Source organism: Drosophila teissieri, chromosome X (assembly GCF_016746235.2).
Source record: "Drosophila teissieri strain GT53w chromosome X, Prin_Dtei_1.1, whole genome shotgun sequence".
Classification (NCBI taxonomy): Eukaryota; Metazoa; Arthropoda; class Insecta; order Diptera; family Drosophilidae; genus Drosophila; species Drosophila teissieri.
The window spans coordinates 12,658,442-12,681,609 of NC_053034.1; the positions used below are offsets into that span (position 1 = coordinate 12,658,442).

At 51.4% G+C, this 23,168-nt stretch overlaps 4 protein-coding genes across 11 annotated transcripts; 1 reads left to right on the forward strand and 3 right to left on the reverse strand.

Moving 5' to 3' along the window:
* Window positions 1-51: 51 nt before the first annotated feature.
* Window positions 52-1,357, reverse strand: LOC122622977 (iron-sulfur cluster assembly 1 homolog, mitochondrial). 2 transcript variants are annotated; one of them, XM_043801805.1, is made up of 5 exons: window positions 1,171-1,357; window positions 1,016-1,069; window positions 537-612; window positions 388-465; window positions 52-320 (listed from the first exon to the last, which is right to left on the reverse strand). In XM_043801805.1, the coding sequence occupies exons 1-5, from the start codon at window positions 1,252-1,254 to the stop codon at window positions 217-219; spliced, it is 396 nt and encodes a 131-aa protein (XP_043657740.1). In that variant the 5' UTR covers window positions 1,255-1,357; the 3' UTR covers window positions 52-216. The 2 variants fall into 2 exon arrangements, with proteins under 2 accessions (XP_043657740.1, XP_043657741.1); XM_043801806.1 differs by having other exon boundaries at window positions 388-462; window positions 1,171-1,355.
* A 264-nt stretch (window positions 1,358-1,621) lies between these two features.
* LOC122622976 lies at window positions 1,622-2,426 on the forward strand. The gene is made up of 2 exons (XM_043801804.1): window positions 1,622-1,928; window positions 2,091-2,426. Exons 1-2 carry the CDS (start codon window positions 1,707-1,709, stop codon window positions 2,400-2,402), a joined length of 534 nt encoding a protein of 177 aa, XP_043657739.1. The 5' UTR covers window positions 1,622-1,706; the 3' UTR covers window positions 2,403-2,426.
* On the reverse strand, window positions 2,416-3,453 carry LOC122622975. Its single transcript, XM_043801803.1, has one exon. It carries the CDS (start codon window positions 3,451-3,453, stop codon window positions 2,416-2,418), a length of 1,038 nt encoding a protein of 345 aa, XP_043657738.1.
* Window positions 3,454-3,702: 249 nt separating this feature from the next.
* Window positions 3,703-22,959, reverse strand: LOC122624763 (E3 ubiquitin-protein ligase HUWE1). 7 transcript variants are annotated; one of them, XM_043804451.1, is made up of 19 exons: window positions 22,836-22,959; window positions 21,164-21,674; window positions 20,604-20,843; window positions 20,316-20,537; window positions 19,986-20,257; window positions 19,411-19,907; window positions 14,120-19,203; window positions 11,167-14,005; window positions 10,628-11,101; window positions 10,229-10,569; window positions 9,084-10,166; window positions 8,879-9,014; window positions 6,227-8,812; window positions 5,761-6,162; window positions 5,509-5,697; window positions 5,125-5,446; window positions 4,896-5,061; window positions 4,637-4,827; window positions 3,703-4,572 (listed from the first exon to the last, which is right to left on the reverse strand). In XM_043804451.1, exons 2-19 carry the CDS (start codon window positions 21,440-21,442, stop codon window positions 4,470-4,472), a joined length of 15,426 nt encoding a protein of 5,141 aa, XP_043660386.1. In that variant the 5' UTR covers window positions 21,443-21,674; window positions 22,836-22,959; the 3' UTR covers window positions 3,703-4,469. The 7 variants fall into 7 exon arrangements, with proteins under 7 accessions (XP_043660386.1, XP_043660391.1, XP_043660389.1 ...); XM_043804456.1 differs by having other exon boundaries at window positions 11,167-13,987; window positions 21,176-21,674; window positions 22,798-22,954; XM_043804454.1 differs by having other exon boundaries at window positions 21,176-21,674; window positions 22,798-22,954.
* Between the last annotated feature and the right edge of the window lie 209 nt (window positions 22,960-23,168).

Below are 23,168 nucleotides of genomic sequence, written 5' to 3' on the forward strand. Positions count from 1 at the left end.
GGTGGGTCACTTACCTAGCGCTACAACTAAAATTTAACTATAGAACACAACTTAACATTTAGAATTCGTTTGCGAAGTAAAATTTACAAAGGATGCGGTGCTTTTGCCAACAAAGAAATGAGATACAAGGTCAGGCCGCGTACTGCATTTAACTTGGTTAATTTAGGTCTGTCTGCGAGGCGGGTGCCGGCGGATCTCCTCCGGATCTCCATCGGTTTACATGCTGAATGATTCGCCGCAGCCACATGTGCCCTTAATGTTCGGATTGTTAAACACGAACTCGCTGGACAGCTTCGATTCGACAAAGTCCATTTCGGTGCCTAAAAGCGGATTATAAACTGTATTACCTGGGTTGTCCAATGCATTGCGTATATAGAATGAGCTTACCCAGTAGCGATAACTGCGCTTTCTTGTCAATGAAGACCTTTACGCCATCCTGAACCACCTCCTCGTCCAACTTGTCTGCTGGCAAACATAAACAAAGAAAGCTAAGCATTAGATCTCCACCGATTAGCATTTTGTCCAGAGTGGCTTACCTTTTTGGCTGGCATAGTCCAGCGTGTAGGAGAGCCCATTGCATCCTCGCTGCCGTACACCCACCTTTAGGCCAACCTGTGGCAGAAACAACATCGAATTCTTGTCCATTATATATGTGCTTATATGCTCATTTACCCTTAAATATTTTATTTACGCCATGCTTGATAATAGACCAAAAAAAAAACGCGGTAGTCTTCTTTCAAAAGGTAAATCTTGAATAACAAGATAAAAATACTGATACTAAACCTTTTGTTCACCTTAGACTGAGAAAATTAGGTATGTCTGCGAGAGGGTCAACATTTTGAGAATCTAGATACATAGATTAACGGACAAAGGCAGAACACAGGCTTATATTTATGGCTAATACTTTGGGCAATACTAAGGAACTCGATTGTGGTAGGCGATCTTATGATAGGGCCATAGAATGCCCACTGAAATGTAACAATGGTTCCAGGACAACTTGTCAGCAGTCACTCACCATGTCCGGTTTGTCCTGCAGAAGCGTCTTGATGCGCAGCACTGCCGCAGGTGTCTGGAAAGGATTGGGGGAGATCAGAATCGTCAGATCGAAGGGGGACTGTTACTTCATCAGCAGCAGCACGCGCTGATTTCACCAGGTTTTGGTTTCCTTACCAGGGTCAGAGCTGCCCGCGTCGGGATTAACTTGCGGCCCTTGACCGCCCGCACTGTAGCCGTTGCCACCACACGTGTCGCCATCGGTTCCTGCTCTTTATATAATTTGTTTTCGTCGAGAATTTCCACACAAAAAATTCGAAAATATGAGTGCTTACTACCAGATGAGCGATAGTACTGTCGATAGTATCACGTGAGATGGCATCAACAGATGTCATCGATTGGCAGAGTCACGGGCTAGCGGGGAAACCGTGACTACGTATTTAAAGAAGAAGTTATTTGTAAGTCCCAGAGTCCAGGTGGACTCTTCAATAACATAATATTTTACAGTGGAATTATCGTTTTCCAATTTTGTAAAATATCCTTGAGTTTCAGCAATTTTTTGATCACTAATAATTCTGCACCAGTGACTGCTTAAGTAACTGTTCAACATCGTGACCAGCGACTACCTTTGAAATGAGAGAAGGGCCATCACTAACTTGGAGCGTATTTCACACACTTCGACCAAGTTAAATAATATCAATAAAATCAAGAATATGTCCGCCCTAAGACAATTGTATAAAATCAGCGCCGGCGTGACAAGACGCACCCTATTCGCCAGTTCCCGAAGAACACAAATCCAAGCTTTAGACAGCCCACAATTGCAGTTGCAAGTGCAGCACTTTGCAACCATAACACAAACAGCTGTTTTCAGCAGCAGCAAAAGCAGCAACAACTACACGTGCATTTGCCGCAGCTTACACTGCAGTACACCAGCGGTAAGTTTGAAAATAAATTGTAAATATAAATAAACCAACATATTGGTATTAAAATGTTATTTTAAAATGTTTGTAATTAAAAAAAAAATAAATCATATGTAATAATTAAAAGTTATAAATAACAAACAAAACCTAAATAAAATAAATTTCCCTTACTTCCAGGACGATGCGGACAAGACGGTGGCCACGAATAGCATTCCCCTGGCAAAACTGGAGGGCAAGATGCAGCTAATCTACACCTGCAAGGTGTGCAAGACGCGGAACATGAAGACCATTTCGAAGCTGGCATACCAACGCGGCGTTGTCATCGTGACCTGCGAGGGCTGCTCCAGTCACCACCTGATCGCCGACAATCTGAACTGGTTTACAGATCTGGAAGGCAAGCGCAACATCGAGGAGATCCTGGCCGAGAAGGGCGAGAAGGTAGTTCGCCTGACCGATGGCAACTGCGAGTTTTTGCCGAAACATGATTAAAATCGTAGTGTAGTTAACTGAAAACGAATGCCACTTTATTTAGCAGCTCCAGCAAATGCGTCCACAAATTGGCGGGCAGCTGGGCGCGCAGCTGCTGGGCAAAGTGCCGTCGACATATGGAACCGGTGGCAAGCATCAGGTGGGTTATATATGTGGCCTCGTTCACGGGCAGCTCTGCGACAGCAGTGATGGGAGCATCGGAGGTCAATTGCATCTCATCCATGTCCAAGTAGGGTAGGTGGCGATTCCAATGGTCGATTAGGTAGGCGATCAAGCTGCCAGCCAGACGTGCATGCTCCATACTGGCCCAGAATCTCATTTCATTGGCGGGTTGCGATACGAAGAGAAAGATATTGTGCAGGAAGCCGGTGCAAGCCGTAGATCCACCCTCTGTCAGAGTGTCGCAGATCATGTTGCGCATAAGTTTGCAGTCGTTGTGGATGTCACTGTCCTTTGACTCTCTAAAAAGCTGCAGCCACACCTGGTATCCAATCAGCTCCATAGAGCGCTTTAGTGCGGTCTGCATGTCCTCAACGCTGGACAAGCGGCCAATCCGCTTGACTAGCCGCCGCATCTGTTGAACATCGGGATTGATAAAATCGCTGGAAGAGAGCGCATCCGATTCGCGTATTTCCGACCATTCCAGATCACTGATCCCACTCCACGCAGGCTGAATCTCAGCGAACGTCCGATGCGAGAGGTATAGCATTGGCGCATGAGCTTCTCCTTTTCGAGTGTTCACAATGGTGGTGCACAGCTCACGAATGCACTTCCGCCGGTCCTCCAATGTGGCGCAGCCAGCGAAGAAGCCCCGGGAATCGCAGCGCTCGGCGAGCGATTCCCCGAAGCGATCATAACACTCGAACAGGTACAGGTGAGCCTTTAGCAGGGATTCCACAACGGATTGGTTCAATCGCAGATGACGGTGCTCGGAGTGCATCTCCTCCTTGCAAGCGTGCAGCCAGGTGAGTAGCTTGAAGCAATGCGGCTCCACATCTTCAAGCACGGTGCTGGTAGACAAAGTCAGTTCTTTTCGGATAAACAAATCCATATGGACTACAGCTGTCCGAAAATTCGATGTCATAATCGATAATATTGATCGGTGCATGAGATATCGATCTTTCGCTGACCGTTGCGATACTATCGAATTTAAAATACAAAAGCGATCAAATCACAAAGGATCGACTTTCAATCCTTATATATGTAGTTATTTAGTTGGGGTACCCAGCCACATTCCTTTCCAGCCACATTTATCAATGATGAGCATCTGAAGTGATTTCTGAAAATTTATTATGATAAATGAGCTTACTCTTACTTTATTCCACATTCTTTAAGTTACATCTGCGGCTCATTATTCCAAAGGTAAACATAAAATGCATAACATAAGGACTTATCTCTTACATCAAAATACTTTAATCCATTTAATTATTTTTTGTTGCTTCCCTTTATCTTCGGTACATTCACTTAAGTAAACAAGAAACCAAAGTGTGTAATCTGTTTATGTGCATTTGCGATCTATATACTACGATTAATCCTTTGCTATTCGGTTTCGCGTTTGGGTAAATGAAAATATGCCAAATTGTGTGTATTCTTTAATATAAATCCTTTTCTTTTGATAAAAATGTGCAAAACGACAGAGATAGATTTCAAAACAAAATAACTATATAAAATGAGTTACGCAGAGAATTTTAAATCGAATATGCTGTTTCGCGTGTGTATCAGTTTTCTCCTTTTTTTTGTGTTTTTCGTTAGGTTTCCTTAGATTTTTCCGTTTTCTTTTGAAAATTTAAGAAAATATATATTGTATATATATAGGCGCGAAAATTAATAATTAATTCAACATTTTTATATATACTATATAACTATATGTACTGTGTATGTATGCAGTTTCTGTTGCCGCTATCGCAAATTTGCTGTGGCTGTTCTGTTCTATTCAAATCAATTATGCATTTCTCGTCGTTGCCCCCGTGCATTTGAGGGCGTTGTAGGAATAGTGTTGCGTCCATGGTTGGTTGGATCCTGGTTGCTTTGCTGGCTGGTTGGCCCCGCCGACACAGTTGTCCCATCTTAGGCGAAGCCAAAGCCCTCGGAGCACTCGTGTATAGCCTTCAGCAGGCAGCTCCGCAGTTTGTCGTATGACTTGTACATGGGCAGATCCAGTTGGTTGAAGCTGCAATCGAGCAAGGATTATGTTAATACGGTTTGTATCTTTTAACTTGAGAATTCCTACTCACCAGGTGTGTGCACAGGGCAACCGATCAGTGGATCGATCGTCCCGATGGATTTGGAACTTTTGAATCCCGTTCATGCCCTCTAGTGAGCCGAAGCCCTGCAGCGGCACCTTCGATGTACCAGTGACGAATTGCAGGAACTTGGCGCGGTCCGCTTGGTCAAAGCTACGCAGTGCACGCCAGAACCATTGAATCTAATGCATGTTGGAAGACATGGTTTAGAGCGGGATAGAAGAAGGAAAATTCACAATCAAGGTCTCACCTGGGCCGATTTAGAGGTGTACTTGTGGTACTCGGTGTTCGCTTTTAGATCTTCAATGTCAATATCCGGCAGGCCGGATATGAGAAGTTCCAGTTCTTGTTCGTTGAATATCGAAATTAAATGCTTTGGAATAATGTCGTAGAAGCCTTCAAGGAATGCGTCCAGTCTGTTGTGGGGGGGAATACGATTTAAAATCCATGGTATGGATAATATTTATATATATACTTACTGCTGTCGGATGGAGCCGCTCATCTTAAGCTGGCACACTAGCTGTACATACTCAAACTTGTTTTCTTCGGTCACGGCGGTATCGCGTCCGTTTGGCTTGAGATCCCGGATCTGGGTGACGCCAAACTCCTGCACCTCGGTGGAGAAGGTCAGCTCGTAGCCCAGAGTGGAGATGTCGTTCTTCATGAGATAATCGAGGCCCTTGTAGAACTCGTAGTCCTGAGACTCCATGTCTGTGTGCTTCACCTGCTTGCCCAGGATGTGCTTGTAAAACGATCGAGTGAAGTAGCACTCCAGCAATTTGTTGTCGTGCACAGCCTTGGCTATTGAAGTACATTAAAAGGGTTCATATAGGGGAAGTCTTCGAAAATAACAGCCGACTTACCAATTACGCGGCCGACAAACTTGAAGTAGCTCAAGTGATTGGGGTTTGCATGGCTGGAGGGATTTATCATGTAGGTGACGCGATCGCCCGGCGATACGCAGAACAAGGCATACATCGGATTAAAGATCTCGCGGGATATTATCACATACCACTCGCGCAACAGGCCGCCAGCGTCCTGGCCTTCCTCATCTGTAAGGGAGTTTAACAATATAAAAATCACTAGTAATACATTTTTATAGGTCCAAAACATACCCTCAAATACGATGTAGAAGCGGTTCTTCCACTCCTCCGGCCCCAGGCGGTACAGGACACGGAACGAGTCCTCAAAAACGGTTACGCGACGCACACTAACCGTGTGCTCCTCACGCCGGATGCCCTCGTCTAGCCGCTCCAGCTCCGTCTGGAAGTACTTGCGCTTGACGTCAAAGTCCAGGATGCGCGTGTGGTCGACCAGTACGGCAAACGGCCCGTCGGAGAGATGAGTTGGCGATTGGCGTAGTATCTGGTTAAGCACGGTGCGGTGCTTCTCTGCGAATTGCAGGAATTTTTGACGGTCCTGCCTCAGCTGCGCCTCGTGCGCGCTCAGCGCTGTGTTGCCGGAGGCGTTCGCCGAAAGCGGCGTGTTTGTGGATGCATCCTGCATTCGCGGCTCATCTGGTTTTATATAAATGTAGCAGATTGATTATATGAATAATGTTTTGCATATTCCTAAACTCACCATCGAAACTAGCCGAACTGAGGGTGTTGGCGCTGCTGGCATCGTCCATCGAGGGACTGAACTCCTGGGCAGACGCTGCGGCTGCTCCCAGTCCTCCGATTCCACTGCCGGCAGCTGCGCGCAGTCCAGAGCCCACAGCTCCAGGCATAGAGCTGCGACCCGACTTCTTTGCGGCACCGCGATGCGAAGCGTGGATGAGGAAGAAGGCCTCCACGGTCGGCTGCAGCACCAGGACGGCGAACTCGTCCTTGGACTCCTCCAACGCCACCAGGCACTCGCTGAGCGTGTGCCACAGTACGTCCAGGCAGAGAATCTGACTCAGAGTAGGCTTGGTCGACTTGCTAGCACTTGCCGCTGCGTGATTGCCAACTCCCGGGGAAGCTCTTGCCTCATCGTCGTCCTCCTCGTCATCATCACCATCTTGTGCGGTCTGATTGGTTTCCATGGGTGGCGGAGGAGATATTGTGCTGGCAGATCCGGGAGCCATGTCCGAACTGCTGCCGCCGGACGCACCTCCATCACCCTCAATATCGATGATATCATCGTCGTTGTCGCCGGCAGCACCAGCGACTCCACCGCCAGTGGACAAACCATTCTGCGCCTCGTACATGTCGCGTACCTGCATGAAGATCTTTAGGGTTCGCAGGAAGTACGGCTGGGCGGACGAGTTCGACATAAGTTTCTTCATTGACGGCAGTTGCAACTCGCAGGTGGGCTTGGCATTCTTTGGTGCCGAAATGATCACGTGCTCTGCGGTGAAGCGATCTTGCATTATGCCCTCGTGCACGGCCAAGTTTGGCAAGAGACTGGCTCCCGACACTGTGGGTACATATCCAGTTGTTGCTGCAGCTGCCCCAGAAGTGGACGCAGCTTGTGAGGTGGTGCCGGCCACGCCGTGATGAATGTTGTACATGCGAATCTCGTTGAGAAGCATCTGTATCGCTTGACGCACCTCCTCGGCCAATCCCAATATCGCAGCGGTCAAGTACTGAATGAAAATGGCATTAGATGCCTGCGAGCACTGCGTCAAATTCACAATCAGCTTGGCTACGTTGTCCAGACCCTCGGTGGTGCCGCACTGGTGGGTCAGCACCTCAATGACCAGCTGGAGCTGCGAAAAGTTCTTGGAGTAGATCTTGCGACGCGGTTTCGATGGCGTCACCGGCAGGGCCACACTTAAAGTAGGCAGCTGGGTTCGCTTCGCTCCCGCATTGCTATCACCGGAGGCAGGATTACCGCTGGCCGGAGCAGCCTGCTCCTCAATGTTGGCGGCCACACCGTCACCAATTTCCGTTGCTATGGGCTGGGTATTCTCGGCTGGTGCCGCTGCCCCCGCCACCTGGCCAATGGGTATCAGTGTGGGCATTTGATCGCTGAGTGGCAACTGCTCCTCCTCCTTGGGCAACTCTGTACTGAGCGAGGCGAGCAGCTTGACCAGCATATCGGTAAGATGGGGCGAGCGGCATATAACCTTGTAGGGAAGCATTTCCAGCAACTGGCCGAAGGGTGAGTCGCTGAACGAGAGGAAGTCCGCGGTATTCGCCTGCCATTCCCACGCCGGCTGCGAGGTTAGCGGAAACTGGGCCACATTGGCTAATCGCACTTGTGTCTGTCGATCGATGTTCAGCACAACATCCCAGAAGTTCTTGGCGTTGGTTTGGTACGGTACCGAGTGCTGATTCTGGCTACCAGTGGCCACTTTGGCCGTGGCAGCTGCCTTTGCCGCCGCCGCCTTCGATGTGGAAGGTGCCTCATCTAAGGGCGCTGAGGGTTTCGGGGCAGGATGATCGTCGAGTATGCCACGTAGCCGATTGGCCACCTGATAGCGACAGAATCGTGAGCGGAAGTCCAGAGTTCCACCAGGTGGTACTTCATCGTAACCTGTCAAACCACCAGTCGCTGCAGATCCAGATCCTGCACCTCCTCCCGATCCGGCCGTGGGCGATGGCATGCCAAATACCGCACTCAATATTCGCCTGGCCTTCACCTCACGATTATAGGGCACAAAGCTGGACGGATAGTGCTTGGCCAGCACGAACAGCAGGTCCAGACAGTTGCGCACTATCATCTGTGCCGCCTGCGGATTGATGCTGATGCTCCGGGCACTGCCCTCATACAATCGGTTAATGAGGAATATGTTGCTCTTATAGCCAAAGGCAGCGTCCACACGCAGCTTCAGCCACTCCGGCTTGCCACCCGCCTGACCAGCACCGAAGTTCGCGTTGTCCTCGTTGGTCTTCTGGATTATGCTAATCAGGGCGCTAATGATCCAGTCCCGGGTGGGTTCGTGGTGGCACAGGTTGCGGATAACGCGATGCAGTCGCATGCTGTTTACCTTTTGGTCCTCGACGAACAGGAAGAGCAGGAGTGTGGCCAACGAATCCGGATCGAGCAGAATGTTCTCGTCCTCCATCATCAGTAAAGCCAGTGGTTTGCCCATGGTTGGGGCATGATGTGCGTGGGCATGGTGATGCACAATCGTAGTATGCTGATGGTGTTGCGGCTGGGCATTGCCACTCGCATCATACCAAATAGAGCTGTGCCAGCGTGCCTCGTCCAGGCTCTGGAGCGTTGTCTGGAACCGGGCTGTAAAAATGTGTATATGTCATTAGGATTTATAAGCTACCAACTATAGGAAGTATGATTACTTACATAAGGCATTGCTGGGCGGATGAGCATCCATGCGGGCACCATTGCGAGATTCCCAGTCGCGACGCAGGAACTGCGCCTCGGCAGCCAACTCCGGCGGCAAACTGGCTATCTGCGACTCCTCCATGTCGGTGAGTATCTAAAATTTTAACCGACATAGTTTAGTTTTGCTCAAAAGCCAAATTAATAAATGGATAACTAAACTTACCGCTTGGCGCAGATTCTCTGGCAGGTTTTGGAAGAAAGCAGCTGTGTCAACGGGATCCTCCGGATTGGCAGTCTGAGCCGCCTGTCGCTGCTGTTCGATGCGCTGTTGCATCAGCACCTCCGACTGTATGTTTAGTGGCAGGGCGGCGAGGAATTCTGGGTTGACCTCGACCAGCGAGTCATGGGCAATTTGGATGGCATTCTGCTGCGCTCGCTGACGGATGCGCTGCATGCGCAGGTGCTCTTGGATAACCTCCTCGCGCATCTCGCTAGGCAGAGCGGCCAGGAAGGAAGGATCCACGCCCTCGGGCACCTCCAGATCCCCTAGAGCAGCCCGCACCTCGGGACTCATGTCCGTTATGGTGGCTGTTGTTCCGCTCGCTCCACCAGACGGTGCACCAGTAGAGGCGGACTCTTCTGTTGATGCTGGCGGTTGTGTACTTGCTGAGGTATCTTCTGCAGCGCCTGATTCCAATAGCGTTGGTTCTGCTGAAGGTGCCTGCGGATTTGGAGAAGTAGATTCGCTGCTTTCTGGCGTCGGTTCCTGTTGGTTTGACTCGTTTGCAGCCTCTGTGCTGCCTGTGGCTACCGCTGAAACGGACGACTCTTCTCTATTGCCAGCACTGACCACCGTTCCCGGCCATAGATCGTCCTCTGTTAAGACCAATGGCGTCGTATCACTGGGCGGTGGCGGCGGAGGTGGTGGCAGCAACAACTGATCGTCCTCTGGTTGCGCTTCCTGCTGCGGCATGTCGAGAATGCCAGGCAGCACATCCACATCAACTTCAAGGGACGGTGGCAAGGCAAAGTTTCTGTCTGTTCCCCCAACATCCGGAGCGGTGACATTTAGCTGCTCCAGAGCCGCACTAGACATTGGCGTCGGCATGGACACAAGCGTCGGAGCTGGCGTTCTGTTCGCACTGGGTCGGTGGAAAATGGAGCCGGGCGGGTGCTCAAGACGCTGCAGACAGGCGGGTAGGTCGCGATTGGGCCGAGCGTTAATTAGCGCCGAGCCTGAAGTCCGCGAGGAATTTGTGTGTCCACTGGATCCTTGCAAGCGATTGCGTATCTGGCGATCGGCCAACTGGAATGCCGACAGAATGTGGGTTAGAATGTGTACGAAAGTTTAAACCACACAAATGTTACCTGCAACAGGAGCAGCTCTGCCTCATCGAGACGCGAGTGAGGTCGCGATGGTCTTCCGCTGGACGGCAGGAGTGGCACCGGTGGATGGCGCTGATGCTGTAGCACCGGCACCTGTGCCGCCGAAGAGGAGGTGTTCTGCTGTGGCTGTGATTCAGCTCCATCAGCTGATGTCCCTGTTGTCGTGCTGGTGGACGTTGCGCTTTCGCTATCCTGTTCGTTAGTTAGGTCAATCTCGGCGTAAATGTTAAAGGGCAGCTGACTATGCTGGCGCAGTCCACCGCGTTGGCGAGGCGCTCGCGTTGTCGTTTGCGTCTCCAAGGAGCCACTGTTGTCAATGGACGCTGCAAGCAGATAATTACTTGAGTACATTTTTACCTTAATATTTAGATATGTACTTACAGAAAAGTCTCGCAGGTCCGCCCGTTGTGGCCGTGGCATCGCTGCTGGCACTGTTTGCCGTTGTACTTGTTGCGTAGGGACCAAACATTGACGGCACCAGCACAGGGATCGAACTGCGGCGGGTGCCGCCCGTGGCAGAGGCTGCCACTGGGGGCACTACCAAATTGCTGCTTCCTGAGCCCGCAGTACCGGCGTTCGCCAGTATACTGGACGCAATCGATGCTGTCGCTGTGGGGTTTGCTGTGCCCGCAGCAGACGTTGTGTTGGAGGATGTTGCAGTTCCACTGGAGACCGACGCCGGTGTTGTGGAATTGGTGGCCAATTGGCGGGCGGCCTCCTCCTGCTTGCGCTGCTGATGCGCTGTTTTCAGCTCCTTAATGAGATGCGGCAGGAGAAAATGAGCGGCATATAGACAGGCGTCCGTCTGGCTTTCCATGTCCAGGAGCGTGGCCTCTTCTAGCCACCAGTGGAGAGCTGTAATGGATGCATAAGAATATTAGGGTGTTTTTTTTTGATAGGAGAGGAACCCAAATACTCACCATCCTGAGTGAAAGTCTCCATCTGGGTCTCTTCAGTGGGGTTCTGATGCGTGGGCATGCACACACAGTACTGCTGGTCCAGATATAGCAATCGACGGCGCACCCCGTTCGTGCAGAGCGTTGCATTTGGATGCTGTCCCGTGGTGGCACCGTTTGCACCGACCCCGCTGACGCCACCTCCGCCGGAGGTTGATCCTCCGCCACCACCTCCGCCAGCCACCGATGGTTGTTCGTTAAGCAGCTCACTCATGGTCTGGCCGCTGCCAGATGCACCACCAGTGCGCTCTAGTGACATGGAGGGTGTCAGGAAGACGTTCACCTCATTTCCGTTGGCGTTGCCACCAACAGCTGCTCCGCTGCCCATGGAAGTATCCATGCCCGAAATTCTAATAAAGTTAAAGTCCGGTGCCATCCACGAACCAGATGATGGTCGCAATGCGGCTGAGGCAATGGCTCCAATACTAGCTGTTGTTCCGCCCGTAGAAGATCCTCGGCCAGAGCCACCGGCTGATCCGGTCACGCCTGCATTGCTTCCACTACCAGCATTTCCGCCATTCACATCAATGTCAAGAGGTTGGGCAATGGAGCTGTTCATTCGTACACGAAAACCAACAGGTGGTGTTGGCATTAAGCCGCTGCCCAGTCGCTCGTACAGATAGGCCTCCGCCTGGGCAGACGATGGTCCGCCAATTGGATCCACGTCAGGATCTCCATCGGGATCAGCATCCACATCGTCATCTTCATCATCCACCTCGTCGTCAGGATTGGGTCGACTGGCGGAACCATCGCCAGAAGCATTAACCGCTGCACTGCGTCTGGGACGATTGTTCGAGGACACCATAGCGAGGGCGATGTCGATTTGGTTCTCCAGCTCCGCATCCATAACACTCTGACCCTCCTCCCGATCCTCATCGTCATTGTCTTCGTCGTCATCATCGTCGTCGTCCACATCGTCCTCATCCTCGTCATCATCATCATCGTTATCCACATCTGCATCGTTGGACGCGGTTTCAGAGGATTCCGGCTCATAGATGTGATCGAAGACCTCGATGAACTGGCGCGGTCGCTCTTCGTCCACATCTGTCTCGCTGTGCTCATCCACATCCTCATCGGGAGCGTCATCATCCTCATCTTCGTCCTCCTCATTTCGCTCGTCGTTCTCTGTGGAAGCATCCGAGTCCGAATCGGAGGTACTGACATCGCCCAGCAGTGAGGCATTCAAATCGCGAGCACCAACTGGAGCTCCCGTGTCTGATGAGGTGGACGCACCATCACTTCCGCCGCCGCCGCTGATTCCATTATCATTCACGACACCTGCGTTGGACCCGCTGCCGCTACCATTGCCACTGCCTACATCCACATCGGGATTGGTGCGCAAGCGAGGATCTCCGCTGCCGGAATTGTTTCCTGAGTTGGTGGAACTGGCTGTGGTGTTGCTTCCGTTTTGCTGCCCGGTTGAGCTTGCTCCAACGGATCCACTGCCGGATCCGGCGCCACCGCCGCTCCGTGAAGCCAAACGCAGTCCCTCGCTCTGCAGGAAATCGTCCCACAATTGATCAAAGTTGACCACTGGACGCACTGGACCTCCACTGGTCGATGATTGTCCTGCAGCAGAGGATGCAGAGCTCACGTTTGCCGGAGGATCGTTGGTATCTCCGCCATTGCTACGCTCCTCGACTACGTCGATAACGGCTGCGGTACTGCCACCCGATCCTGATCCCGACACGCCACCTCCGACACTACCCGTTCCAGAGCCACTTCCACCCACTCCAGATCCTGGAGCAGCTGAGTCCTCGGAGTCCACAGCCATATCGTCCGAGTTGAAGATGAACTCAAAGGCATGTCGCCGATCCGACAGTACATTTCGTATGATATCTCGCAGAACGTGCTCTCCACCCATAGCGTTGGAACGCTCCACAGCAGAACTGACACCAGTGCGTGCCGCCAGACGAGGGTAGAGTCGCCGGTTAATAATGGTGCCGTAGGTGTTGCCAGATCCTGGTCCGTTGCCATTGCTGCCGCCGGCAGTGTTGTTGCCATTGCCAGATGCATTCGCTCCGCCGGGGCCGCCACCGCCAAAGAGAATCCTCTTCGATCCCAGCGTTGTGGTGGACACGCTGAATCTCAGCAGGATCTCCATGGGTCGCAGAATGGCCGCAAGGGTGCTCAGCGTATTGTGGTTGGACAGATCCTTGTACTGGGCCACTTTCGTCAGATAGGTCATCACGCCCTGGCGTAGGAGCACCCGGTACATATTGTTGCGGTGCATGTGCACCTTGTCGTACAGCATTGGTGACTCAATGAGATTGGGGAAGAGGCTCATCAAGACCTGCAGTCTCGTGTGCTTCTCGGCCGAATCCGGCTGGGCCAGGGCTCTGGCGACCGCAGCGTGCAGCTCCTCAGCTACATGCACCTGGACTCCGGGCTGCTGGTAGCAGTCCGATAGGGAGCATATCAGTACGCGGGTCATTGTGCTGACCTCGGGCACATGATGCCGTTGGGTTATGGGCAGGAAGCGATCAAGGAGAACGCCCAGGAACGTCTGTTGCGGTGCGGAGATCAGGGGACTGTCCGCCGGTGTGTAAACGTGTGACAAGAGGACACGCGGCACCAGCGACTGGTAAGCCCGGGTCGAATCCGCCAGCAGTTTCAGCAAAGTTGCCCTCGAGATGGTCGGCTTGGCATGGGTGTGTCCGCTAGTCGGTATGTGCCAGGTGCAACAGCATGGCTCGAACTTTTCCGTCGCCTGAGCTTGGCCAGCAGCTGCAGCACCTCCGCCGCTGGAGGATTGCTTCTTGCTGGACACGGGTGCGGGGGTTTCCTGGAATCGGAAATATAACTAATAAAATAGCATTTAGTGTATGAAAATTTTAAAACCAAAAGTAGTCAAATATTGTATATGCATATGCAGCTAGTAATGTAAAAAAACAACTTTTTTGCGCAGGTAACTCACCTCATCATCGTGGCATCCCTGCGCCGTCCCTGGCGGCTGATCCGGCTGCAGTAGCTCGGCAGCGCCCTGACCGCGATCCAAAGATCCAGTGCCGCCGTAGTGCCAACACGGCTGCACCAGTCCATGCAACAGATCCTTGAGCACGGCCACCGATGACTGCACCTGAGGATCGTCCTTAAGCTCATCCTTGGCCGCAGGTGGTGGTGTCGGCGTGGCACCACCAGCCGCCGCCGTCGGTTGCTGACCAAACTTGGACTTGACCATGACACGGGCATCGTCTGCCAGCGTTGTGCTGTTCGTGTTCAGCAGATACTCTCCTTTTAGCATTTCCTTGGCGGCAGCCACGAAAATCTGCGGATTGCGCGACACCGCTGACGACACCTGAGTGAGCACGTAGATAAGGTCGCGATGACCCACAGGCACTATCCCGGCTGCTCGCATGCCCAGCACGCGTTCCATGGCCTCCTGGAGCACGGGCGGAGCCTCTAGAACGTGACGCAGAATGATGTTCGCATAGGTAGGGAAACCCATGAAACTGCATGCCTGCTGGAGGTGCAGCAGCATTCGCACTCCGCCCCGCCGGATGAAGACCTGAGCGTTATCGTAGTTCCGCGTCAATCTCGCACAGAGACGGAGCAGCGAAAGCTTCGTCTCGTTAAGCATCTGATGCGATGGCTGCAGTAGGTCTACAATGCTGCCAATGATGCGCCCGCAATCGAACTTGCTCAGGCCCACCTGCTCCTCGTTAAGTATGATCTTCTGGGTGCGCTTGGGTATGGGTGGCGAGCCACCCGACTGAGACTTGTTCTTGGCAGCTGCAGCAGCCGCCGCGCTCTTCTGCCGCGACTTACTGCGCGTCGTCATAGTGGCAGGAGGGGATCCGCTACTGGCTGCTGCTGCGCCGTCTTCATTTGTCGCCTCCTCGTTGGGATTTCCTGAATTCTCCGTCTGTGGTTGCTGGCCATCGGTAATGTTGATAAGCTGGCGCAGTGAAATCAGCTCATCGTTATGCACAGTTCCTGATCCGTCGGGTGCTGTGCGCACAACGCGATTAAGCAGATGCTCTACCTTGTGGGGTGCCATCGGATTGTGCAGAGAGGTAATGGCCTCGCTGAGTTTTAGGGCCGGGCAGACAGGTCGATGTGTTCCGGATGCTTCGCTCACCTGCGTCATGCAGTTCAGACTCACGGTGCACCGCTGGCGTCCAATGTTGATGTGCAGCCAGCGTTCACCGGCCGCATAGGCATTTCGGATGAGTTCGTTGTTGGCCTCCGAGTAGGCATTCCACTTGCCCGTGGAGGCATCGTACCAGCGCCACACATCGCTGCTTACTGCTCGCATGTTGGCCTTGCGCTGCAGGATGTGGCTGATGCTATCAATGGCATCGATTAGATCCACCAGATTTTGCACCCAACGCGGCACCGTGGCACGCTGCTGGCCGGTATTCGTTTCGGTCGATTGTTCCAACATCCACTGGCTCATGCAGTCCAGCAGCTTGACCAGTGACACCATGGCGTCCTGGGCGGTTATTGCCTCTACCAGCGGCCGATGTAGATCACTGTAGTTCTCCTCAAGCAGCAGCGTCGACGTCTTGAGGCGTACAAACAGCCGGGTGGCTGTCATTCCGGTTAGGCATTCCTCTAGGCGTGAGGCCTTCGATCCGGTTGTCTTGGCTGGTTCGAACAGTTGCAGTGTAAAGTCCACCCACTGTATGATGTTGCGCACAAAGTTGGTGACAAATACCTGCTTGTTGAGGTGATTGTGGCGTCTGTACAGCACGGCAATCAAATCCGCAGCACTGTTGACCGTATCCGGTATTGCCTCCATGAACTCGAAGGCCCTCGAGATGGCTTCGTCGCAGAAGCGATCAAAGATCAGCGACGGCATTAATTTAAGGTGCTTGTAGTCATAGCTAGAGTTGGGCGAAGTGGAGGATTTGCTTTGCGTCGACTCCCCATCCGCGGGCAGATCCATGTCAATGTCCATTGTCGAAGTCGATGGCGGTGGCGGCGGCGGTGGAGCGGAGCTGCCCGACTGACCACCAGTCGTCGATAACGGACTTGCCTCTGGGTTGTTCAGCAGGTAATCGGTGGCCTCCTCCAAAGAGGCATTTGTCCTCAACGCTTCGATGACATGATAGTGCATGAAGCCCATGTCCGTCAGCGTCTTGATGTGATCCGCATTCAATCCATCATCCGTGCTGCGGATGTACAGGTTCTCGAACTTGATCTCCTTCATTCGAGTGTGATAGCGATCCAGCAGCGTCTGGTGTGACTTGATCAGATGCTTTAGGATGAGAATCATGGTCTCAAACATGCTCGGTCCATAGTTGGGAATCGGGCGTCGTGCCCAGATTCTGCGCAGTGCTTGCATAGCTAGCTGGTGGATGTGTATTAGGTAGAAGACCGGCTCAAATGGAACCGAGTCGGGCAGGTAATTCAGACGGGGACTCATCGTGTACGGCGAGTCCAACATGGCTCGAGGATTCACCATCTTCTCGAGCAGCTGCAGCCAAGCATCGAGAAACTCGCCTGTGCCCTCCGGACAATCACGTTTGTCATCCTCATGGGATTGCATTAAGTCCTCCATGGAAGCCCACTGATCGAACTCGAATTTCTGGGATACATTATCCAGCGACAGGGCCCAATAGAACATCTCAAAGAAAGCCTTCAGTCCGTTCTCAGCGCAGAATTGCGATATCATTAAATGGAAGGCGCTACGCTTGTCGTCGAACAGCATTGGACCCGTGAATCCCACCGAGCAAATGAGGAAGGTAAGCTTTAGTTTCGGCACAGGCTTGGGCAGAATGCTCTCGTGACTAAATCCGTTCACCAGGATCGAGCTGAGGATGCGGGCTATTTCGCGCGCTTCTGGTGTAGGAACTTTGTTGATATTACTGATCAGATCGTTGATGCGACGCTGCCGTGTTTGTGGTGATCCCACCGATAGTTTCACCAATGTGCCCAGTAGCTCAGCAAGTGCTCTTCCCAATCGGGAGCTCGCTGCCAGCAGGGATTTGATGTATCGGAACTGCTCCTCAGGTGTATACTTTGTACGGAATTCCGCAGCGCGTTCCAGTTTCCTCGAGAGCTCTGCCTCGGTTAGGGGATCCGCAGTACCAGCTGCCGCTGACATTTGGGCTGCGATCTCATCCCAGATAAGATCCGGGTGCTGGGTGGGTTCATCGGAACAAAGATTCAGCAGGATTGTGCTCTCCCACACCAGTGAGATATACAGCTGGACGAGCTGCTGCAGCAATTGGACTCCGGTCTCCCGATTGACACCCCACCGCTTCAGAAGAATGGCTCGCATGTCGTTGGAGGCGTTTCGGCAGAGATGCACAAGCATCACCACGTAGCCGTGCACAAAACTCATGTTGTGCAGAATTGGTGTGTATTCGGCGTTGGCAAAGCCATCCTCCAGCCGCTGGCAGCAGACTAGTTCCGCCAACAGGACACTGCCGCCGGGAAAAGTGAAGTGTTTGATCAGTGGTTTCAGCTGGGCCACAATGTCCGCCAGCTGCTTGAGTGCTACATCCAGCACTTTGGTTTCTTGCGCCTGGCTCAGTATGGCCTTGCAGACATTGGCCACCGCTTGGGAGGTGGTGGACACCGGCGAATCCACTGGAAGATTGGGCAGTGACAGCAGCTGCAGGATGGGCTTCAATCCCCCATGGAGCACAAACTCGCGACAGTGATCGCCGTTAGGACTGTTGCTGAATATCGCCTCAATAAACTTCATCACATTGAGAATGTAGTCGATAAGAGGGATGGCCTCCCGCTCCGGTGGGGTGACCACTTTAACGGCTTGCGATGCTGCTGCCGGCGCACCTGTAGCTCCAGCTCCAACAACCCCTCCCGCCTGTTGTGTTCTGGGTGTGGTTGCTCCTCCACTTTGACCCGGTGTCGTGGGCTGCTGCTGTTGCTGTGATGCAGAGCTCATTTCGTCATCATCATCGTCGTCATCTCCGCTGCTATCGTTTGTATCCGCTGCACCCTGCAGGACCGATGAAGATCCTCCCGTGCCAGCTACCATGACCATGGGCGATGGTGTTGAGGCCACGTGATGGCCACTGCCATGGCTCCCGGAACCGGAGCCAGAGCCGCTGCTCTCCTTGTTCGCCCGCCAGCAAATGAAGCTGGGATCAGAGCCAAGGCGAACTAGCTCGTTTAAGAGCCTGACAATCGCCTCTGTGGCATCGGCCCGCAAGTAGGGATGGTGTTTGATCAGATCATCCATGGCATTGCCCAAGTTGGTTGCCGTATCGCCCAGCGGATCAGAGGAGCGGCGCCGTCGCATGGCCACCAAGTAGTCCGGCGAAAGCAGCACCTTCAGCACCTTATCAAACGGATCGTAGGAAAGGAACTCGAACAATCCGCGCTCATTTAGGCACAGGGCGGAAAATACGTTGGGGAGGGATCCCAACACCTCCCGAGTTGCTGGCACATCCTTCTGGAGCAGCGCCTTTAGCATGACACTGGTGATGCCCAGATCCTGCAGCGAAGATAGCAGCGAGGGTTCGTTAAACACGTACACAGTAACCACATCGGTGGCCAGGAGAAACAGCGAGGGTCCGTAGTATTCTGCATTGGCGATGATGTGGCGCAGCGATTGGGTCAGACTAGTCTCCATGATGTTTCGCATGTTGCTAAAGTGGGCATGGTCCTGGATGCTCTTCTTCAGGAAGTTCAGCATTGACTTAAGAAGCGCGGCTCGCTGGGTGACGCAGGACGGCTTCTTCGGCGCTAGGCTGCTCGGCAGCTGCGAAGAGAGCTCCGCCTTGCGTTCGGCCAGTGGACGGGCGTAGTAGCTATTTGTTGGATACATAATAGCTGGCGGGCGAGCAGCACTCCCATCTCTGTTGAGTAATCCCGCAGCCGTTCCGGATGTACCTGATGCTCCCCCGCCTGCCGAGCTGCGTGCTCCGCCAATGTCCAGGAGTCCCGCTCCTGAGCCAGCTCCACCACTATGCTCATGGTAAGCTCTGTATGCGCTGTTGCCAGCACCAGAGACGCCATCACTGGAGTTCTCGCGACGCGGCGATCCACTTCCACTGGCCACGGATGCGTTCTCTCCAGCACCATCTGAAATGGGAAATTGGGTAACCAAAGAAGAAAACAAGATAATTACTAAGAATCGTCTATTACTAAGAAATTCAATATGAGAGATCAGTAAACTTAGATGTATAATAATGTTGATTTTTGTTTCTTGAATGCCAGATTACAGAAATTGAAATCAAAGCAGGACTTATGTCATTACAATGGTTAGAAACCGTTTTTATCACTACGCACCTTCCACATCCTCGTCAACGTGGTCCAGCGAGGTGTCCAACTTGTGATCGTCGCGTAGTGTTGACTCCTTCAGCGTGATGCCGATGTCAGCCAATGCCTTGCAACAGCTCTTTATCTCTTTCTCCAGCCGGTCAATGAACACGTTAAGTCCGTTGTTCTGGTGAAAGCGGGCGATATCGATGTTGGTGATCAGATCGATCACCCGCACTGCTCGCGTCACGAACGTGATGTGCTCAAGATCGACTCCTGGCCAGCTGATAACGCACAGCAGGGATTGCATCATGCCGCTTTTAACAAGAGCAGTGCCGCCCATTTCATAGCTCGCCAGGTGATACAGCAAAGAGAAAAGTGAGGTGGCCAAGATGAGCGGGTAACGCTCGGTTAGTCCGTGGGTGGTTAGATTATCGATGCAGTCGCGAACCAGCAGCGGCAGCGTCCCGCCCTGCCGCTCGGCTCCTGTGTAGTGAACGATCTTCATCAGGCGCGACCCGGCCCTGCTGCACAGAAAACAATAAAGGAAAGCAATTATCGGGGAATATAAAACACAGACAACTTAGCCGCAGTCAATCGCTTACCTTGGCACATTCGGATTGCGGTCGAAGTGTAGCATCGATGTGAGTGTGCGGAGCACTGCCGCCCTTATCTCTACGAGATGCACGTCCTCTTTGTCAATCAGCTCGCACAGCTCTTCGCCAAAGCCGGCATATAACACCTTGTCCGTATTGTCCTGCAGGGCATTTGAGTAGATCAGAATAGAGACAGCCTGAAGCCGCGCCTGGACGAACTGAAGTCGCAGTTTGTAGTTGTTGAAGCCTGAGATCAAGCGCACCCGATGGGCAATGCGCATCTATGGAGGACATTGGTCAGTTTAATATCTTTGAAATGTTGAATTTCTGGCAACACACCTTGATTGCCTCACTGGGCTTTGAGATCTGTCCGGCAATCGTTTTGATCACCTCGGGAGCTGATGCCGTATGGCAGAGGTCCATCATGTCAGGGATTTCTAGCTGGGCGGCGTGACCGTGCTCGTCCACATAGTCGATGCACAGCTGGTAGAGGAATTCCAGCTTTGGCTCGCCAATGCAGCAGTCCTTGAGCGACAGGCCATAATTAGGATCGCCCCAGCGCTAAAAAATAATATAACTCATTATAAAAAACACCGAAAGGCCACCACAACCAATAACAGGACCAACCTCGGCTATGTTGAAGAGTTTGACGATCAGTAGCTCCTTCTTCTCGAACGGCAGGCGGGGTATAAAATTGCTGCGCTTGGAAAACATGTAGAGCAGGTTGAGGACGGCCAGGACAATGTCCATGTTCTGAGAAGAGAGCAGCACCGTCAGATGTTCGATGGAGTTGTACAGGTGACGTGAAAACGAGTGCTCGATCAGCAGTGTGGTAAAGTTGAGTACGTGCAGTAGCAGTGTGACATCCTGAGAAGGATAAATGGCATTATAGAGGTGTATTTGTATATATCATAAGAACTTGAAGGTCTTTTGGGTTTCACATTCTCGGAATAAGAGCAAATTCAATATATTATCAACGTTTTGAAGAACATACACTTTATTAAAAGGTTTTAAAGGAATTGCATTAGGTCAAATTTTGTAAATAGTTCTTCTCTTGCGGACTTTCGGAATTCTGCTATTCATTTCATCAAGAAGGACAACTTTTCATAGATTCAATACAGATATTTAAGCTGAATGAATCCGTGGAAACCTGAAGAATTGTTCAAAGGTACACCATGAGAACTAACCGTTGTCCTTACCGTTTCCTGGAAGTTGGTGTCACACTGCAGCACAAACTCGTTGCCGTTGACATGGCGCGATGCCTCCTCGAGGATCTTGTCGAACCGGTCAAGGATCTCGATCCAGTGGTACAGCTCGCACTTGCCATAGATCCAGACGTGGACGGTGTCGAGGAACTCAAGGAGCTCGGCCCGCGTTCGTCGCTTGGTCAGCTCATCTATGAGCTCGCGGCACTCGGCCGTTAGCTCTGAGGAGCCCTTCTTCAGCTTCACCGTATCCACCTTCATTTCGGCAATTATTTGTGGAGCTTCTGGAGCAGCAGGTGGCCACCACTATGGGTGGTGCTCCTCCTCCTCCGCCTCCTGCTTCTCCCTTTTGCTCCTCTTTCGTTGGTTGGGCGTTGAGTAAGTGATTCGTATAGAATGTTTGTTTTCTAGCTTAAAAGGCGTCGGGCGTCGATCGCTTACAGGTTGGGCATCGAATTGTTGTTTAAACGTGTACGTCAGCGTGTTCAATAAACTGCAATGAAATTGAGAAGTGTGACATTTATGGTTGATTACTATGAAATAGAACAAGAATTCCGGAACACAAAAATGAAAGTAGAAAACACACATGCGTTTGCTACGCTTCGATTGAGAATTTCAATTCTGATTTTTGGGTTCTCCATCGCGCTCGTTCTCTTGAACATTTTCAGTCTCTTTTTCCGTATTTTCGCAATCTAACTGCACTTGTCAGCTGAGCCAAGCCAATTGGACAGAAACTTCCAACTGGCAACAGTGCAAAGAACGGGAAAAACAAAAGGAAACCCAAACAGAGCGCGCGCGCATTAACAGACTTTTGTTGTTGTGTTTTGGATTATAAAGAAATGAGGTGTACGACTTGGATTTCCGATTCATTTGTTTTGCACTATTTTCTTTCACAAACACGAGCGCACACACACACACACACACACACATGTCAAACGCAACATGTTTGAGCAAAATGTCAAATGAGCGCCAAGCGCAGAAAGGTGCAAGGCGAAAAGAGAGAGAAAGGAGCGGAGGAATAGAGCGAAAAAGAAGAGAAGTGGAGGGGAGATGCGTAAGTCAAGGTTGACACAACAACAAAACAGAAGACTGCAGCAAACTCCTTTTCCCCACATACACACAAACAGACACACACGCACTTTATTTCAGGAAAAACACACACTCTTTTTACGCCAATTTCCGCTTAATTCACAGTAAACAAGTGAAAATGAGAAATGTACGTATGTATGCCTGTGTCTGGTTCACCGAATTTTCATTATTGCAGCACTGGCAGCCACAGCAACAACAACACTTAAAACTCTCTCCACTCTCTCTGCTGCATTTCTCCTTGGTTTCGGGGCTGTTTCAAGCAAACATACTCTCTTCTTTTTCACACGCGAATGTATAGCGTATTTAAAAGTTGAAGAAAATTACCGTGACTGTAATACAACTCAACAACAAAAAATATAGACGAAAAGAGAGCAGCGAAAAGAAATTGCCACAGTCAGAACAGAAACAATGCAGTGGGTGAGTGTGTGTCTGTGTGCGTGCGTGTGACTGTTTGTGCGAGTGTGTGCTCGCACTAATGTCTGTGCGTGTGTTTATGCGTTCTCGGAAATTCGGCTAGCGATACTCACAATTATATTTAACTGCAGCATATTGCTGCTTTTCTTACTTCGATCTTAAACGCTCTTATTTGCTTAATTTAACAATCTCGGGTTTTGTGAAATGAAATTTCCACAGACGAAATGCAAGCATAGATAGTGTGACCAGGCACCGCAGACGCTGCAATCCTCGACAACTATCAATTCCAATCGGCTTTGCCTATCGGTGGCTATCGATATGGTTAGGTTTTAATATATATTTTAGCAAAATAGAAAAAACTTTGATATTTTGTTGTCAGAGCCCAACATTAAATCAAACTTTAATCGAATCTAAGTTGAAAGTCGCAGCCTGGTGACTTTTGAATAAATGTATATTAAAATGTATCGATAGTTAAAATACTTAA

Coding starts and splice junctions, on each gene's coding strand:
- LOC122624763 (XM_043804451.1), bottom strand. CDS start 21,442: ATGAAGGTGGATACGGTGAAGCTGAAGAAGGGCTCCTCAGAGCTAACG. Junction 19,204..19,410: donor CGTTGACGAGGATGTGGAAG/GTGCGTAGTGAT, acceptor TTCCCATTTCAG/ATGGTGCTGGAGAGAACGCA. Junction 8,813..8,878: donor TCCGCCCAGCAATGCCTTAT/GTAAGTAATCAT, acceptor ACATTTTTACAG/CCCGGTTCCAGACAACGCTC.
- LOC122622977 (XM_043801805.1), bottom strand. CDS start 1,254: ATGGCGACACGTGTGGTGGCAACGGCTACAGTGCGGGCGGTCAAGGGC. Junction 613..1,015: donor TGCAGGACAAACCGGACATG/GTGAGTGACTGC, acceptor TTTCTGCCACAG/GTTGGCCTAAAGGTGGGTGT. Junction 466..536: donor GGACTATGCCAGCCAAAAAG/GTAAGCCACTCT, acceptor TATGTTTGCCAG/CAGACAAGTTGGACGAGGAG.
- LOC122622976 (XM_043801804.1), top strand. CDS start 1,707: ATGTCCGCCCTAAGACAATTGTATAAAATCAGCGCCGGCGTGACAAGA. Junction 1,929..2,090: donor TACACTGCAGTACACCAGCG/GTAAGTTTGAAA, acceptor CCTTACTTCCAG/GACGATGCGGACAAGACGGT.
- LOC122622975 (XM_043801803.1), bottom strand. CDS start 3,453: ATGGATTTGTTTATCCGAAAAGAACTGACTTTGTCTACCAGCACCGTG.